This window comes from Carya illinoinensis, chromosome 3 (assembly GCF_018687715.1).
Source record: "Carya illinoinensis cultivar Pawnee chromosome 3, C.illinoinensisPawnee_v1, whole genome shotgun sequence".
Lineage (NCBI taxonomy): Eukaryota > Viridiplantae > Streptophyta > Magnoliopsida > Fagales > Juglandaceae > Carya > Carya illinoinensis.
The window spans coordinates 48,064,139-48,082,967 of NC_056754.1; the positions used below are offsets into that span (position 1 = coordinate 48,064,139).

Consider the following 18,829-nt stretch of genomic DNA (forward strand, 5'->3'; position numbering starts at 1 on the left):
AGTTATTTATTGTTTAGAATCTATATATCAAAAATACTTTTAAATATATTATATTTGTTTGGAAATAAATTAAAAAAAATATTTTTTAAGAGAGAAATGACATAAAATAGCATATCCTTGATAAAAATCAAATGTTATACTCAAATAACAATAAAAATAGTCTAATAAGATTTTTAGTAATTATAATGAAAAATATATATATCTTCAACGAAACATAAGTGAAAGAGCAATACAATTACATTCAATATTCATAGCATTTTCACTAGATATATCTATTGTTGCATACTTGAGTAATCTTCCGTTTCTACTTCTTCATCCTCTATGCTTCTAAGAGGTAGATAATTCTTGCCATCATCGTATAGCTTGACCTTAATATCATTCAATACATGAAAAAAATAAAACATAAAAAAGTCCTTCTACGAATAAGACCAAAGGGTAAAGTGGTAATTATCAAAAATTTGTATGGGTATTTTTACCTATTGACTTTTTTCTTAAAATTGTAACTATAATCTGCATTCTCGAAAAAAATAAATTCAAAAAAGCATGTTTGAGAAATACATCATCTAAGATTAAACGTAGTTTTGAGCTTATTTATAATTAAAAATTATTTTAATATGTAACAATCAAATAATTTAATTTTATTATTAAAGAACTTTTAAAACTATATAAATATTTTTTAAGACACTTAACACAACTCCAACTCGGACCTAAAGCCATAGCCCACAGTCTAAATGAATGGAGAATATATAAAAATGATTTATGCATGTATAAGTTTGGTATAATTCTTTTAGAAAAGTAAGAAAAATATAGATTTCAAGTAAAACAACAAACTTTTTACCACTAAGGGCGGTGGCTTAGTGGTTCATAAGTTTGGCAGTGAACACTAAGCTCTGGGATCAAATCCAACAATAGAAAGCGTTCATGATTATTGGTTACTTATTAACTCATAGACCATTAATACTCTCATGAGGCTGGGGTCGAGCTATAACTTAAGTCCGACTTGTAGGGGGTGTCTACAGTTCTCGTCATCTAGGCTTTTCCTATCTAGCTTAATAGTGGGTTGGATGCTAATATGGTCACATTTTAATAGGAAAGCCATATATGGTCGCCCATCCAACCCTTTATTACCAAGGAAAAATAAAAATAAAAAAAACAAACTTTTTCATACTTTTTTACCCTCAATTCTACTTTTTTTTAAAGGGACTACGTTAGACGAAATTTTTCTAAAACTATATTTAGTATTTATTAATCATTCGTAAATATCCATTCAAACTAATAATTAGAAAAAAAATTAATAATTTAGTTAAAAATCATATAAAAATAAATTTATAAATTGATATGATTTAATTTGATTATGTTATAAAATTGGAAAATGCTATGTTTATTGTTGGTTCTACCGCTGGAGTCTACCACTGTGTTTTTTATTATTATTATTATTTTTACTTAATAATTAAGTAAGTATTTTTAATATTATTGTGATTTTTTTTATTTTTTTAAAAATATTTAAATGTATTAAAAATACATGTAAAAGAATATAAAAAGACAAAAAAAATTCTCAAATGCACAAGCGGGAGCTCCGAGCCGTGAGAGTAGCAACACCCTATAAAATTATTTTTATAATAAAGTATGTAAAATGAATCACGTAAGATCATGGGAGTTTATAAATATACATTTGATCTTGTTTTGTTAATTGCACAGTTTAGATAAGATGAAATGAGATGTTTTATTAAAAATTGAATAAAATATTATTATAATATAAATTTTTTAATATAAATTTTGTTTTAAAATTTAAAAAATTTAAATTATTTATTATGTTTTATATTAAAATTTGTAATAATTATAATAATAAAATAAAATAAGGCGAGATAATTTAGATTTGATTATTCAAACCCTAAATCCTTTACGCATATGGCAGCAATTCTAAAAGTATAGCAATTGCGACGGCATTACACAGGCTAGGAAAAATAGATAAATACGGGCAGTACAGCCGCTGCATTCCCCAAACGGGAGGCTCACCCTAAACCCTCAAACTCCGTACAATGGAGTCCCACCAACCAACAAAAAGCTGGAGCATACATACCCGACCCGAAATCATAGCCAAGTACGAAATCCTGGAGCGCGTTGGCTCCGGCGCCTACTCCGACGTCTACAGAGCCCGAAGGCTCTCCGACAACCTCGTCGTCGCTCTCAAAGAGGTCCACGACTACCAGTCGGCGTTCCGCGAAATCGAGGCCCTCCAGATCCTGCGCAATTGCCCAAACGTCGTCGTTCTGCACGAGTACTTCTGGCGGGAGGATGGGGACGATGACGCTGTGCTCGTTTTGGAGTACCTAAGGACAGACTTGGCGACGGTGGTCAAGGAGGCGAAGAGGGACGGTCGTGGGATTGGTGTCGGGGAGGTGAAGCGGTGGATGATCCAGATTCTCTGTGGACTGGACGCCTGCCACAGGAACATGATTGTGCATCGGGATTTGAAGCCCAGTAATTTGTTGGTTTCGGATGATGGGGTGCTCAAGCTCGCAGATTTTGGCCAGGTAATGTAATCTTAATTAAGGTGGTCAAAGAAGCATGCTTTTTTGGCGTTTGTTTGATCGATGAGAAAGGAAAAGAAATGGGAGAGAAAAAATTGTCTTTTTTGCTTGATGGGTTTGGGCTGGTTTTGATCGAGATCTTAAATCTTTTTATCTTTATCTAAATTCTTATGGGCTCGTGTCAAGTATTTAATTCGCTGGTAGATGGTGTTCTTGATGTGGTTTCAGTTTGGAACTCTTTTGAGAGGGTGAATTAGGTTTATTATTGTCATTTTTTATCATTATGAAAGAGTTAGAGACTGGCAAGGAGCCCCTTGTTAGTTGGCTTTTAATTAAAGAACGCTTTGCACGTTGCTCCATTGCATTTCAAGAAATGGCTTTGCGCATTATGGTGAATGAATGACAATTGGTTTCTACAAGCACTGGCTGAAAAGGATTGGACTTGTGGTGGTAGTTATTATAATTTAGAGTAACAATTACAATTTCACCGTTGCAGTTTGAGGTCCAATTTTCCTAAATGAAAATGATGTTTGCACAAGAATTATTCTTTTTCTTTTTTCTCGAAGAGTTATTATAGATGTAGGGGATAGTATGGGGGATGGGGTTTCATGCTCATTTACATCGTCATTCCTTGGTTTTTTTGTTGAGTTTTGAGTCTGCTGCGTCTCCCTCAGTTTGAGGGTTCAAACATTTTAGTTCCAACAGGACACTATGTTGGAACTTCTTGCATTTGGATGTAATCGGTACTTGCTGCAAGTAGATAATCTTTTGAATGAAGCTTTTGTTGTCATTTTGTCAAGGTCTGAAATGTTATTAGTTGACTCTGATTTCAGGCAAGGATACTCCTGGAACATGGATATGTTGCTGCCTACAACGGCCCAGCTCTTTACGAACAAAACCCTGTAAATCCAGAAAATACCTTTCATCCACCTGAAGGTTTTACAGAAACACACAATTCGTGCCAAGAGGCATATGAAATACAAGAGCAGGGAACTATAAGTAAAGAAGAATATTTTAGACAGTTAGATGAGGTCAAGGCTAAAAAGGCTGTAGATGAAACTGATAAGGAAACAAATTTTTATGATGGGAATGCATCTTGTCTTGCAACATGCTCGACGAGCGACATAGAGGATGATCCTTTTGAGAGTTCATATTCCTATGAGGCTGGAGAGGGTGGAGATAATAGACAAGGTTGTCTCACATCCTGTGTTGGAACTCGTTGGTTCAGAGCCCCCGAACTACTCTATGGATCCATAGACTATAGTTTAGAGATTGATCTGTGGTCATTGGGTTGCATATTTGCCGAGCTTTTTACTCTGGAGCCCCTTTTTCCTGGAACTGCTGATATTGATCAGCTCAGCAGAATTTTTAATGTCTTGGGAAACTTAACTGAGGAAGTATGGCCAGCTTGTTCTAAACTTCCTGACTATAACATGATTTCATTCAATAAGGTCGAGAATCCGATTGGTTTGGGAGCATGCATGCCCAACCTCTCCCCTGACGAAATCTCTCTCGTCAAAAGACTTGTCTGCTATGACCCAGCTAGTAGAGCCACAGCCATGGAACTGCTCCATGACAAGTTTTTCACTGAAGAGCCTCTTCCGGTTCCCGTATCTGAGTTATGGGTTCCTTCGACCAGAAGTGGGCAAGATGAGGACACTCCTGGAGGATGGAATGAGTACGATGAAATGGGCTCAGATTCTGATTTTGAGGACTTTGGCCCTGGGAATTTTACGAGCACTAGTACTGGTTTTTCCATACAATTCCCTTGAGATCAAAGGGCAGTGAGGATTCTCTTGATTTATTCCATTATTTGGTGGTATTTGTATAATTACATATCATAATTTTGTTTAGAGTATTGAAAAGTAACTTTGAAGTATATTGGACTGCCGAAAATATTGCCTGTTTATGTAAAACAGATTTTTTCTGCTCTTGCCTGTGAAATGAACATAGAGGATTGCAATGATATTTCTTTGTTCAAAATCTCGTGCAGCAAGTATTGAATGAAGGCACTTCGAATGCTTATATGCTGCTAGAGTAATATACTCGTACTAGAAAAAGGTCAGATCTCTATGTCGGAAACTCCCAAAAAGGGTAATATACTCGTACGCCTTTTAAAATAATAATAATAATAATAATAATAAATTTATAATTATATTTTTTAAATGGAAGGCGATTATATATATAATAATAATAAAATAAAATAAATTTTAATTAAAGCTTATTACATTAGACCTTTAGGTTGTATTAGCAGATTGTGCCTGTGGCCACATGTCATCCAAACTTTTTTTTTTTTTTTTCTGACAAGCAAGTAATATTATAAACAAATAAAATAAAAGTTGAAAGTTGAATAAAATATTAGTAAAATATAAATTTTTAATATAATTTTTATTTTGAGATTTGAAAAAGTTAAATTATTTATTATATTTTATATAAAAATTTAAAAAAATTATAATTATTAAATGAGACGAGAATAAGTAGTTTGTATAAATTATAATCAAATAAGGATAGTCAGAGGGGAGGGGTGGATATCTCCAACAACTACGTCAAATTAAGTTCCACAAAACTGAAAAAAGAAAATCGGAAATGGACCCATATATCTGATTCGCATGCTCTTTCGGTACAAAGCCTAAAGAAGGGCCCCTAGATTGGTGGTTTTTTGTATCAGTTCCTCTTTGGGTCGGTCCGACTGATGTTGGGCTTTAACAACCTACAATCACAACATGTCACTATGAAGTTTTACATTAGACACAATAAATCTGATTTCATCTTATTAAACCACGCTATCAGTAGGGGTGGGCAACGGGGCCCCGCACCCTGCTACCCCGCCCCCGTTCGCCCCGCTCCCGCACGATGGGACGGGGTACACCGCTCCGCATGGGTCGGGGCGGGGGCCCCCGCCCCGCATCTAGTCCCCCTAGCAGGGGCGGGGGGCGGGGAGAGCCCAACCCCGCCCCGGATTTCCCCCGCCCCGCCCTCACCTATATATATATATATATATATATTATATATATAAACATAAATATTTATATTTACAAAAACATAAATATATGTTTATATATATAAATATATATTTATATTTTACAAATTGTGTATATATAAATATATATATTATAATTTGTTAGACTTGTTCACAAATTATGCATTAACAAATTTAAAAACTATATAGTTTAAAAACTACTACACTACAACTTACACAAAATATGCATTAGTAAATTTAAAAATAACATAATTTTTAAATTATAGTCAATTTACAAAATTTAAATTTACAATTTAGATCTAAACATATATTTTTTTATTACTTTTAGATCTAGAAATAATTTTTTAAAATAATAAAATATAGTTAATATTTGAAGTGAAAATAAAGCGGGGCGGATTGGGTATCCGCCCCGCACCCCGCCCCGGGGATGCGGGGGCGGGTGGCGGGGAGGAAAACCCCACCCCCGCATGGTGCGGGGCGGGGTGCGGGGAGGGGGCTACCCCGCACCGTATGGTGCGGGTAGCACCCCTAGCTATCAGTCTAAATTTGAGAAGAAACCACCCACAAAACCTAGACCACTGCCAGTTTACAAAACCCAAACCACCATCGCACCAAACTAGGTCCATCGCCACCACAGCCGGACAATGCTGTTGCACCCACCAATTTCTATCGTCCTCACGAAGTTGTTTCTCTCCCATTTTGTTCCGCCGCACCCACCAACCAGCTATCGTCGTTGTCCCTAACAAGGAAAGTTTCTTGCCTACCAAAAAAATAACCCACAAAAGGAAAAGATTCTTGACATCATTGACGCTTTTTGCGCCTACACCTCCTCGATTCTTTTATGTTTTTCTTGCATATCTCTTCTATATGGCTTCTCTGTCGGGCCCTTTGTTCTCAAATATGGCTAGATCACTTCGAGAGCTACACATCAGCAGCTTCAAGAGGTTGAACCGATTCACTCTGTAAAATATTTGGTTTGACTATCCCTAGCTTGGGAATCTTCATTTCGAGAGATTTGATTCAAGGTTTGGATGCGGTTTAATTATCTTATGTCGTTGATTAATAATTTACACCTTTGGATCCGAAAGCAATTTACACCTTTGCTATCACAGAGTTAAACGATTTCACAGCAAGAGGGGAAGAGGAAGGGGAAGGGTTATGGCACGGCAAACAGTCGAGGGACATGCCTCGGGGACATGGCGGATGTTGGGCTTCGAAACAGTGAGGGGAAGATTTTTTGCACGGGAGGGAGGGGAACTAAGCATATGGGATTTGAAATAGAAGAGCTATGTGACAGGCTGTTTGAGGAATAGCAGACGAACTGGTGGGAAGTTTTTCTCTTTTTGTATTGCTAGGCTTAGGGCTGTAATCGAGCCGAGTCGAGCCGAGTTTTGGCTTGTCAAATTCGAGCTCGATTCAAAATACTCGAATTCGAACTCGAGCCTGAACTCAAGATTTTTTTTAATTCTTTGTTCGAGCTCGACTCGATAAGTTGAAATCTCAACTCGAGCTCGAGCTCGAGTTCGTCCCACAAACGAGTTCGAGTCGAGTCGAGCTCGAGCTCGAGCTCGAGCTTGAATTATTTTTTTTAATAAAATTTAATAATTAATAAATTAAATAAATAAATAAATAAGAATTAATATTGAATTTATACAATTAACAAGTAGAACCTCTATTAAATTATAAAATTTTAAAAAATTTATAAATAATTAATATCTAACTAGTTGATATTTATCCAAAATAACAATATACTATATGCCTACATATATTATTAATACATATACTTAATATGATAGAATATATCTATTTCATATATGGTTTCCACATACTAGTATATGAAATTATTAAATTTTATCAACTAATTATTATACAAATTATAAAATATACCTATGAAGTAAATTTACTATATAGACATAAGTAATTAGAATACATATTATATATTTAATTATAAAAGTGGTATGCTTATATTATTAGCTAATACATATATACATGCATAGGTGTATGTATATATTTATTAATATATGAATGAGTTTTAATCGAGTCGAGTTAACGAGTCGACTCGAGCATAAACGAGCGAGCCTAAACGAGCCTTAGTCGAGTCGAGTCGAGTTTTGTCGAGTATGTATCATTTACAAATCGAGCGAGCATCTGCTTTAACGAACGAGCCTTTTTTTTCACGAGTCGAGTTCGATTCGAGTTTAACCGAGCGAGCTATCTAACAGACTGGTTCATTTACAGTCCTAGCCTAGGCTACGTCAGATAAATGAGTGATATAGCTACTGCAGTAAATGAGAAGGGTTTAGAAAGGGGAGTACAATGACTTCAGTCTTGGAGGAAAGCAGTAACATAAGGATACGGAAAATGATATACTTACTACTCCACTACAATTCTTACTACTTTTTTTAATATTTGATTTTTTTTTAATTTTTTATTTTACTTAATGATTAAAGAAATGAGTATTAGTAAAATTTTATTTTTTTTAAATTTTTTCTTAGTGATTAAGAATGTTAAAAAAATACTTAAAAGAAAATAAAATAAAAATAAAAAATTTGTAATACACTTGAGTATTAGATGGGTAGTAATAGAGTAGTAAGCCTATCACTATCCGAAGGAGACAATGAGGGTCAAACCTATGGGGTATTGGGGCATAAGAATTGGTACGGACACCCGTGTTGCACACAATGATTGGTTAGTAGCTCCGATGGTTGCCTCTTGGAGAATAGTAGTCGCTAAGTTAGATGAGTTTTGTTACATACAAGCACACTTGCACACTAATCTGTGTACCAATACTGATTTATTTAGGGGTAGGCAACGGGGGCCCACCCCCCGCTACCCCGCCCCCGTCTGCCCCACCTCCGCATGGGCGGACGGGGTACCCCGTACCACACATGCCGGGGCGGGGGACCCTGCCCCGCATGAAAAACACTAAGCGGGGGCGGGGGGCGGGCAGGGCTTAACCCCGCCCCGCTTTTCCCCCGTCCCGCATTTTATATTTATATTTATAAATATATAATATTTTATATTTATAAATATATATTTTTATTTTACAAATTGTATATATATAATATATTACAATTTGTTAAACTTGTTCACAAGAATCACAAGAGAGTGAGACTTGGCCTCATTTATATAGAACTCTAAGGCCATACAAGAGTCTTACTTGAGCAATGTGGGACTTACGAGCAATGTAGGACTTAACAGTAAGTCCCACATTGCTCAAGTAAGACTCTTGTATGGCCTTAGAGTTCTATATAAATGAGGCCTAGGGTGCCCATGGCATATGCAAGCTTGTGATAAACAAGTCTCACTCTCTTGTGATTCTTGTGAACAAGTTTAACAAATTTAAAAATTAGTAACATAATTTTTATGTTATTAGTTTTTAAATTATTATTATATATATAAATTTTAATTTAAGATTTAATTATATAATAATTTGGGTTTAAAAATAATATTTTTAGACACAAAAAGTTTTTTAAACCCATTGAAATATGGGATTCTTGAAGTGGGCGGGAGGCGGGGCGGATGGGGTGTTCGCCCCGCCCCCCCGGCACCAGAGCGGGGGGCCCGGCCCCGCCTCACGGGGGCGGGGTGCAGATGAAATATTCATCCCCCGCATCATGCGGGGGCGGGTTGGAGGGAAGGGGTGCACCCGCCCCGCATGATGCGGGTAGCACCCATAGATTTATTCATATTTAAAATTTAAATTAATATTGTTTTTAATAAAATCTATTTTTTGATCAATTACATCATATTAGTGCATAATTATGCTTGCAACTTTACTTTTCTAAATTAGATAGTGCGATGCATATTGTCGTGGAAGAGCTGGAAGCATGGGGCATGTGATTGTCGTGATTCATGCACAACGAGGATAGTGCACGAGACTCACACATCGGCCCATTTTCTACATTGCTTATTCTACCTTAAAGATCGATGGGTTTGAGTTCTGTTGGCAGCACGAGTGCAACCCAGAGGTGGTCTCGGAGCAGCCGGTCAAACTTCCTCTTCGCTAATCTCAGGAAAAACAAATAAAAAAAAGGAGGCAAGAAAGTAAAATTTGACCAAACAAAGATATCTAGTAAAGGAAAAAGAATATAGGTGTAACTAGTCTAATTTTGTGTATTTTTTTTTTTTTTTTATAATCGAACCAATATACACTAATTTTAAAGTTTTAAAAACCGATATTGAACTCATTTACTACCAAAACCGAAACTTTCGATTTTTCTTATTTTGGTCTAAATTTTTCAATTTTACAGATTATTTATGTTGTGATAATATGATACTTATATATACTAAACTATTAGTCTATTTATAGTATAGTATAGGTACATTATTTTATAATAATTAACACATACTAGTATAGTATTGAATTTAACTAGTCTATATAAATTTTTGACTCTTTATATGAGTATATATGATTAAATGTGTGAAAATGTATTTATAAAAAGTAAGTTAAAAATGTATTTATAATTTATTATGCTAAAAATGTATTTATTATTGATATATATAAATATCAAAAGTAAGTTAACATTAATAACTTAATATTATGTCTATGTTTAAAGTTAAAATTTATATATTCGAATTTCATGTTATATTAATTAACAATTTAATATATATTATATATAATATAATATAAAAAAATTATGAATATATATCGGTGTTGTTCAATTTAAACTGATTTTCAAAATATGAAAACTAATATCACACCGATTCTTAATAACTGGTACCACACCTTATTGCATAAAAACCAGACTGAACTATTAAGACCGGTCCAGTTTGGTCCAACCAATTTTTTCGATTTTTTTTTACACACTTAGACCCTCTGTGAGAGGAAAAAAAAACAAAAAACCCCTTAACACTACTGTAATTGTATTCCTCCGCTTGTCATCCTTTTATCCAGTCGTAGAAATTAGTTTCTCAACCAAAAATACACAAGGATAACATAACCTTTTTTCTTCCCAAACAAAAAAGGCCAATTGATTTTTTATTTTTATTTTTCTTTTAAATTCATCATGTCTTCGGCAAGGATGATCAATAGGCCTAAACTTTAATACAAACATTTGCAATACATGTGGACGATTTGCAAGGAATTGGCATTCCTAACTTCGCAAATCATTACCAAAATCTGACCCTGCAACAGTATACATCGGCCTAACATGCATCTAAGCTCTCTAACTATACACTCCTTCATTACGTATTGCTGCACTTCGGATGAAACTTGAATTATAAAAAATATTCGGGTGGTGAACGATTCACCATAAAAAAGTACCACTTCTAGTCTTGCGGAAGAAGCGCTATCTCAATTTCTTGAAGCGATTTCCCTTTGGTTTCCACCACATTTCTTTTCACAAACATCACAGCCATTATACAAAAGGTACCAAACATTGTGTACAAGAGCTGTGGCCCAAGTTTCTCCAGCAAACGCAAGAACAGCAACCCCACAAAGAAATTGATCACCTGAAGAAACACCAGAAATTTATTCTAGCAGCATATAATTCACGAAATAATTATGCATACACCAGCATTTTTTGAATCTAGGAACTCCTCCCAGGTGTGGATCCAGAAGCTAGCAAGAGCAGATATAAATCTAATTAGAAACAAAGGAAGGAGAAGATAGTTACCCAATGAACTGACATACAGACTGCCATAGCTTTCGCCCTAATTCGGCTGGGGAAAATTTCAGGTAGAAGGAGACCCGGAACTGGACCAGCTCCAAGCGCAAAATTAAAGACAAACCTGCACAAAGAAATTCATTAATATCCCTCCAACATTGCCACTCTAATAAGAACAATCAAGGATGGTTAGTCATTGTTTCCAAAGTCACATTTCCAGCTGGGATCACTAAGTTGGAAATCCAAATATTACAAAGGTTCCCTAACACGGCCGCTAGGATGTTATTTGGGGCAAAAAAAAAAAAAAAATTCAGCAGTGCATCATCTGATTATTGACTAGAGAAATTCATGAAACAAAATGACGTCCATTTATCGTGATACAGCCGTTTCATGAAGCACATTTTGCATTTGAATACATTTATAAGTGCATTCGTAACAAGTTCATATTCAAAATGTATGTTACTAAAAGATTACTCACAGCAGCATGCCACCAACAGATAGATACAATTCTCCAGAGCCTGGTATATAAGAACTTGCTGCGACAGCTTGAAGGGCCATAGATATCGCCTGGGTAGGCATGATAAAAAAAAAAAAAATGTTTCATATCAGGATCTTAGATCATTAACTCCAGATATTGTTAGAAGTAAAAACCAGGACGAGAGATTTTAGATGTGCCGTTTGAGCTGTGCACAACATTAGCGGCAACGTTGGTGAGTTATTAGTTCAATACATAATGCAGGAAAATGAATGTGTACTGCTAGCCTGTTATAGAATATTTTTTTTTTTTTGATATCCTTGGGTGTCCGAGCCAGCTTACGCGCACCTCGACTAATCTCACGGAGCCCTGAAGTTAACGGCCGGGTAAACCTCCAGTGGCCCTGAGAGGACTCGAACTAGTGACCATTGGGGAGCAAACCCAAGACCTAACCAATTGAGCTACCCCTCAGGGTTTGTTATAGAATATTAAAATAGCCACTTTTCTTTATGCTGGACAATTATGCTAGTCCATTTTCCATATGAAAGGATAAGTCTTCTTTCTCTTTAAACCCGCGAACCAATATTTTTTAGCTCCTTCTTGGTACCGGAAACATTCACATGCATTCTTGAGTACATATATCCTATCTGAGTTAAATGTCATATCCAGTCATATACATTTATTTCAATTCTCATTTTCTTTTCTAGCTTTTGCATACACGTTGATTTGATAGGAAAAATACCATATATTACATCCTTATCCCGTTAGCATAATGTAATGAGAATAATTAAGAGTGTAGTATACAGCATAACATGATTTAATACTATAATCATAATATTAATTTGTATGTAAAATGGGGAAAGTGATGCAAATACAATTTACCATTCCAAAAAAGCTCCACAGGAGGAGGACCTTTCTGCCTAGTTTATCCATCAAAGCCATTGCAATAATAGATCCTGAATGATATAAAAGTTTATGCTGTCATGACAGAATGCATCGTCGTAGACATGTAAGGGGAGGAGTACCATGAACTGAAGCTATACCTGTTAAATTTGCAATTCCTATGAAGACATTGGCAAGGGTTGATGGTACTCCCGCACTTTTAAAAACAGTTGAAGAGAAATAAAATACAGCATTTATACCAGATAGCTGTTGTAAAGCAAATAGGGTTGACCCAATAAAAACAACTGCAAAAGGAATGCGTGAATAACAAGAACTTTTGGAAAGCCCAAAAAGAATATGACAGAAGAACAAGCAATGGTGAAAACAGCCATGGATTCTGCAGAGAAAGAGACGTTACAAATCTTCAAAGAAATATACCAGATAAGTATCAGATGTACCTTTAAAATGGCGACCATAGAGCAATTCTGAAATCTTCACAGTATCAGTGTCATCTCCCCTGTCCGATTTAGATAATTCTGCCAATGCTAGTTGGGCATGCGATCCTCCTAGGAGCTTCTCAAATGCAGCTTCAGCTTCCTCAGTTCTTCCTCTCTGAATCACAACAATGAGAAACAGAAGGTGTTCATCTTCAGCATAATTACGTAACTGTATAAACTTAATTGGAAGTTTATCCCAAGTTATGGCACAAAGAGATGCTAGGCCAAACTTGAAAGTAACTATTTTTATGGGGAGAAACAAATAGCGCCCCCCCACAAACACCCCACAAAAAAACAAAAAAAAGGCCTAAACCGAATGATACAAGAAATTAAAAAAGAGAGAGAAAGTACTGAAATAACTTTGGGAGCTGATATAGAAAACTGACTGCATCTTTGTGCACATTGGTTTTGCAATCATGAACATGTGTGCATGTTTTATTATTTAGTCTACATAAAGACAAATACCTGAATGTTTGTTTTGGTACTTCTCTTCATAGGTAATCCAAGATTTTATTAAAAGTCAAAAGGCATGCATAAAGACACTGAATTGTTTTGGTACTTCTCTTTATAGGTAATCAAAGATTTTATTAGAAGTCGAAAGGCATAGCCCAGATACCTGAATCTTTGTGCACCTGACTATTTCCATTTATGGTATAAAAAGTGCAAAATATCAACAGGAGTTATAAACTAAATAGGATTTTTTTCCAAAAAAAAGACGGATTAGAGCTCAGCTCATATATGTCTTTGATATACTTAAATATGAATCAGTAAGGACTTTATTCATATTGAGTAACAGACAGCAATTACAGAAAACAAGTGAAAGGAAACCTTATATAGCCAAGGGGGACTCTCTGCACAAAACACCATGGCAACCAGTAGTATTGCAGCTGGAATTGTAGATATCCAGAAGCAGATGCGCCACCTGAGCACATGGATTAAGAAGTATATGAAATTGTCAAACATGAAATACAGATGCCAAGGGATTAGTATATCTTACCAGCCCGCAATTTCTTTGACAGGAATTCCAATAAACAGAGCTCCAATAAGTCCAAGACATGTTGCAATTTGAATAAAGCTTCCATAAGTACCCCTCACAAAAGCAGGAGAAACCTACTCACACAGATGGGACAAAAGCGGATAAGAAACAAGATCTTCCTTGCGTCAACCAAGAAAAAGTAAGCAAGAATCAATTAGATAAAATTGTAACAAACCTCCGTTACATAGAGAGACGCAACAGGGGGTCCCAAGCCCATTCCAGTACCAACAAGTAACCGGCCCAAGAGCATACCCTCAAAAGTTTTAGTCATTGCGCTGGAAATGCATGTTATTTTTTTATTATTTTGTAACAATAGAAGCAGAAAAAATATGGAACGTCAAAGTATAAAATCATTAATATTTGTATACATTGAACACATGAAAAAAATAGACCTAGAAAGCTACTATTCGCCAAAAGCTTGCTACAACTTTTTATGATAAATAAGAAAAATTTTTGTAATATGAAGGAGGGTGTAACCCATACACAGGAAATATACAAGAGATCCACCTAAATTGCAAAAGGGAAACGTGATAGAACTTCATGAAAGTACAAATAGAAGCCCTACAGTACTGTGGACTACTATCCAATAGGTGTGCAAGAACTGAGGGAACATAGCATTGCAGATAGCACTATCAAATTGCTTAGATTTTCTAAATCTGCAAAGATCCTTCATATAGAAATGAAAAAAAAAAAACATAAATTTTAGCTGTACTTGATGACTGTCAAACCCAAAAGCCCTTTTACAAATAGAAATATACATTTAGGCATCCAGAAAACTTCAGGAGGTTGAAATAACCAATATCAACTAGACCAAACCAAATGGACTAGAAAATCTAATATATGAAGAAATAAAAATCAAGATTGCAACAAATGGACAAGAAAATAAAAATATAATCTATATTATAATTTATTTTTTTGTCACATCAGCATACCTGATAGAAGCACCAATAATCATAGGCAAAGCACACAGTTGGAAAGCTCTACGTCGCCCAACCCCATCAGCAACCCAACCACTGAACAGAGATCCAACAAGGGCACCACCAAGACACATACTCACAACCAGACCTTCACTTAAAATAATTGACAAAACTTCTTAAATAAGAGAGCTAGATGCAGAAATAAAACAACAGATTAGAGCAAGAAAGGCCAAAGATCACCTTCTGCCAAGGTATTCCCGCTGAAACCAAGATCTACAGAAATGCTTTCAAGTGGTTCATTAACTACTCTGTATAAAACAGTACAAAAATAAATTCAAAAAGGAAACTACCGTGATTGTGTGCTTCATTCTCTAAAAACAAAGAAAGAAAAAAGAAAAAGAAGAAAAGACTGTGAGTTCTAAGACAGAGCACCAACCCCATATGGTAGCCAAATAAGAAAGAAGTTATGGTTGCAACTACTACATGAGGAAAAGAAAGCTTCCATGAAGGGCTTGAAGTTTCTGGAGACATACTGTTCTGTAGAGGAACTACAAGGCAAGCAAGAGTAAAGCCCAATTAGCAGTATGCTAGGTCATGTTCACATAAATTAGAATTGTATAACTAAACTAGCCCGCTAATCAATGACCTCCTTATAGTTTCCCAATATATGTAACAATTCTACTCAGACTTCTATGCCACCTTTTTCATCTGCTCTTTCATCTTACGTTACCAATTGCATATTCACAATTACTGATCAAAAAGGAAACTATAAAGGAAAATTAGCCTTAAACCCCCACAGAGCATAATTTGCTACAAGTTTTTAAGATAATTTAATGAAACAAAATAGGGGTGAGCAAAACCACTTCCGGCTCCGACTCCGGCCTACATTCACTCCTACTCCAACTCCGGTGGAATCAGAAAAATCGGAGTTTGGAGTTGGAGTTAGAGTTGTTGTGAAAAAAATGGTCGGAATCAGAGCCGATGGCAGCTCCAACTTCAGAACTCCGAACTCCAATGAATAAAAAAGAAACCACACAATATTAGCGAAACAAATACACAAATGATTTGATAAAGTTAGAAAGATAGATAGCCAGCATTCATTCATTCACCATTTTCGCTGAGGGAGATCAGTGTCAACGAAAAGAAGCTGAAGACTGAAACCTTAGCACAACTAGAAAAAAGTTGGGCAATTTATAGTAACAAGCTCACGTTTTTTGGGATCGGTAAGTTGGGCCTTGGGGATTTTTGTAGAATGAAATCAATGTCCAAGTTAGGAGTAGTATTGTAATGGGCTTCTATGCCAAGGCCCAAATAGAATTCCCAAGAGCCATTAGGGCACCGCTTAAAGGGAGCATATATTTGTTGTCTTCTACCAATCGTCTTCTTTCTTCTTCTTCTACTCTAAGTCTATCCGAAATGCCAAACTACTCTCTCTCTCTCTCTCCCCCTCTCTCTCTCTCTCTCTCTGAGTGAGGATTTTGTGCTTCATTTGAGATAGTTTGCCCGTTGCAGTGCCACTTCAGCCCGTCTTCCACCCTCGCCAGTAGTAGGTCTCTCTCTCTCTCTCTCTCTCTCTCTCTCTCTCTCTCTCTCTCTCTCTCTCTCTCTCTCTCTCTCTCTCTCTCTCTCTCTAGCTTCAATGCTTCAACTTCGATTTCAACAACTCCGATAAGAATCAAAATCTGCTCCGTTTCAAAGTCGGAGTTGAAGTTCAACTTGGCCTCCAACTTTGGCCAGAGTAGGAGGTCGAAGTTGGGTTCCGTCGAAGTCAAAGCCCAGCCCTAACACAAAATCCATTCCAGTGAAGAATTAATAATCAATTCTTCATAGCACAAGATCAAGCAATAGTTAAGTGTTCAGTAATTCAACCACACCTCAAAATTAAAGCTGACTGTGCAAAGCATAAAACATGAGTAGAACTGAAATGATTATTCACCAAATAGAGTTGCTTTGGTGTCTAGCAAAGTTGGAGGGCCAAGGTGCGTAGCAAAGTTGCTTCCTTTTGTTGGCTGGTGTCTCTAGGGAAAATTCTAACCATGGATAATTTGAGGAAGAGTGGTATACTGCTGGTTAATTGGTGTTATATGTGTAAGAAGGATGGTGAATCTGTTAACCATCTCTTCCTTCATTGCAAAGTGGTGATGAAGATGTGGAATGAGATTTGGTAGGCATTGCTTGGGTAATGCCTATGCATGTGGTGGACTTCTTGGCTTGCTGACAAGGTATTGAGGGGAGTAGAGTCAGGGCAGCAGTGTGGAGAATGATTCCCTTGTGTTTATTTTGGTGCCTATGGTTGGAGAGGAATGGAAGGTGTTTTGAAGATTGTTGATGCTCTATGGGGGAACTTAGGGAGTTTTTCTATAGCACTTTAAGTTTTTGGATGAAGAATCTTGTAAGGGATGGGAACTTTTGTAATGTTCTGTTTTAGCTTGTATTTAGGTGTATTCTCTTGTATACATCCTATGTACTTGGGTTATGCCTATTTACTTGGAATAAAATTCTCTTATTAACTATCAAAATAAAGAAAAAAATAAAGTTACCGGAGTTTTCTTCCGTGTCAACTGTATTTGCAGAGTCCCTCGATGGCAAGCGCTTGTACATCGAGTAAGCTTCACGTTGACGTACCCACATGCCAAACTTTGACCAGCCTTTTTCCCGGATTCCCTAATTTAAAGAATTTTACAGAAACACTTTCATGTTTACGTTGTATCCACTGTGGACCAGATCAAATAAAACACTACACGTTAATTATGATAGTTTCTCATTCTAATTGGAAAAAAAAAAAAAACACTAACGTTCCGTTTGGTTCCCGAGAAGAAATAGAAAAACGGGTATGATTTTTCGTTCTCGTGTTGCTGCGATCTACGCTTAGGAAAACACAAATCACCCAACTATGGATATTTAGGTAATAAGAAATCAGACAAATTATATACGCCCAAACCAAATTAAGTTTCCAAAACAACGAGAGTTTCGAGCAAATCCATAGAATCGAACCAAATGAAACACATTCCAGACTCCAGAGCCCCAAACTAAGGAAGATCAGTACAAAAGACGGCGCTATAAGATTATGGAAAAAGCTCGTAATGAAAGCAAACGAAGTCGAAGATGTACCGATCATGAAATAATCAATAAACGGATCCGGAATTATAAGCGAGTTCGATGGACAGGCGTGTGGGCCAGTGGAGATTCCGTGAGAGTCTCCGAGCACTCCTGGTCAGCGACCGACTCAAGAAAGGAGCAAAAACATGAAAAATTCTAAGAGGGTAACGGAGAAGAAGGCAACCGTGTGCGCGCGCTCTGTTTGTGGTGCGGTTGTTTCAGTGAGGGAGCAAAGCTTGCTTTCTACTTATACATGGGGAAAGGAAACATAGACGCCGGCTGCGTACGGAGTGGGAAAATTATATTTACCTTAATTTTCGTTGGAAACTAATAGATATTGAGAAAAACTTCAAACCGATATTTTGTTTTTGTTTTTTTTTTCTCCTTTTACACATTTTAATAAAATTTAGATAGGTAACAGACTCACGATACTTATGGTGGGTAAGGCTTATCCATCTTCTCTCCTTTTTTTTTCCTTTTTTTTTTCTTCTCTCTTCTACTCCGTATGAGAGGAATCTATTTCAAATTCTAATTTGATCTTTTCTCTATTCGCCTCTTGGGTCCATTCCACCTAATCTCTCAATCATTTTTCTCTTAAAAATTTTGCTTTTTTTCTCTAACCAACTCACTAGCTCCATCCCAAATAGAGAAGCAGGAGCAAAGCTTGTTCCTCATCCTAATAGTGATGTGAGTTTTTTCATTGAAACGATTTCTATAAAAATCAATCATTTATAATTCCACGGGGAACAAGCTTGAGGGTCAAATTGCAAAGTCTCAAGCTTAGTTGGGCAATTTACAAACTA

The 18,829-nt window shown here is 36.2% G+C and overlaps 2 protein-coding genes across 5 annotated transcripts; one reads left to right on the top strand and one right to left on the bottom strand.

Moving 5' to 3' along the window:
• The first annotated feature begins 1,932 nt into the window (after positions 1-1,932).
• Positions 1,933-4,458, top strand: LOC122304920 (cyclin-dependent kinase F-1). The gene is made up of 2 exons (XM_043117182.1): positions 1,933-2,534; positions 3,365-4,458. The coding sequence occupies exons 1-2, from the start codon at positions 2,040-2,042 to the stop codon at positions 4,301-4,303; spliced, it is 1,434 nt and encodes a 477-aa protein (XP_042973116.1). The 5' UTR covers positions 1,933-2,039; the 3' UTR covers positions 4,304-4,458.
• Positions 4,459-10,475: 6,017 nt separating this feature from the next.
• LOC122304925 (probable plastidic glucose transporter 2) lies at positions 10,476-18,330 on the bottom strand. 4 transcript variants are annotated; one of them, XM_043117185.1, is made up of 14 exons: positions 18,039-18,330; positions 17,468-17,591; positions 15,364-15,475; positions 15,168-15,235; positions 14,943-15,075; positions 14,186-14,285; positions 13,972-14,084; positions 13,803-13,896; positions 12,936-13,089; positions 12,639-12,782; positions 12,478-12,551; positions 11,599-11,687; positions 11,130-11,244; positions 10,476-10,965 (listed from the first exon to the last, which is right to left on the bottom strand). In XM_043117185.1, exons 2-14 carry the CDS (start codon positions 17,556-17,558, stop codon positions 10,783-10,785), a joined length of 1,470 nt encoding a protein of 489 aa, XP_042973119.1. In that variant the 5' UTR covers positions 17,559-17,591; positions 18,039-18,330; the 3' UTR covers positions 10,476-10,782. The 4 variants fall into 4 exon arrangements, with proteins under 4 accessions (XP_042973119.1, XP_042973121.1, XP_042973122.1 ...); XM_043117187.1 differs by lacking the exon at positions 18,039-18,330 and adding an exon at positions 16,137-16,708 and having other exon boundaries at positions 17,468-17,597; XM_043117188.1 differs by lacking the exon at positions 18,039-18,330 and adding an exon at positions 16,037-16,708 and having other exon boundaries at positions 17,468-17,597.
• Positions 18,331-18,829: the final 499 nt, after the last annotated feature.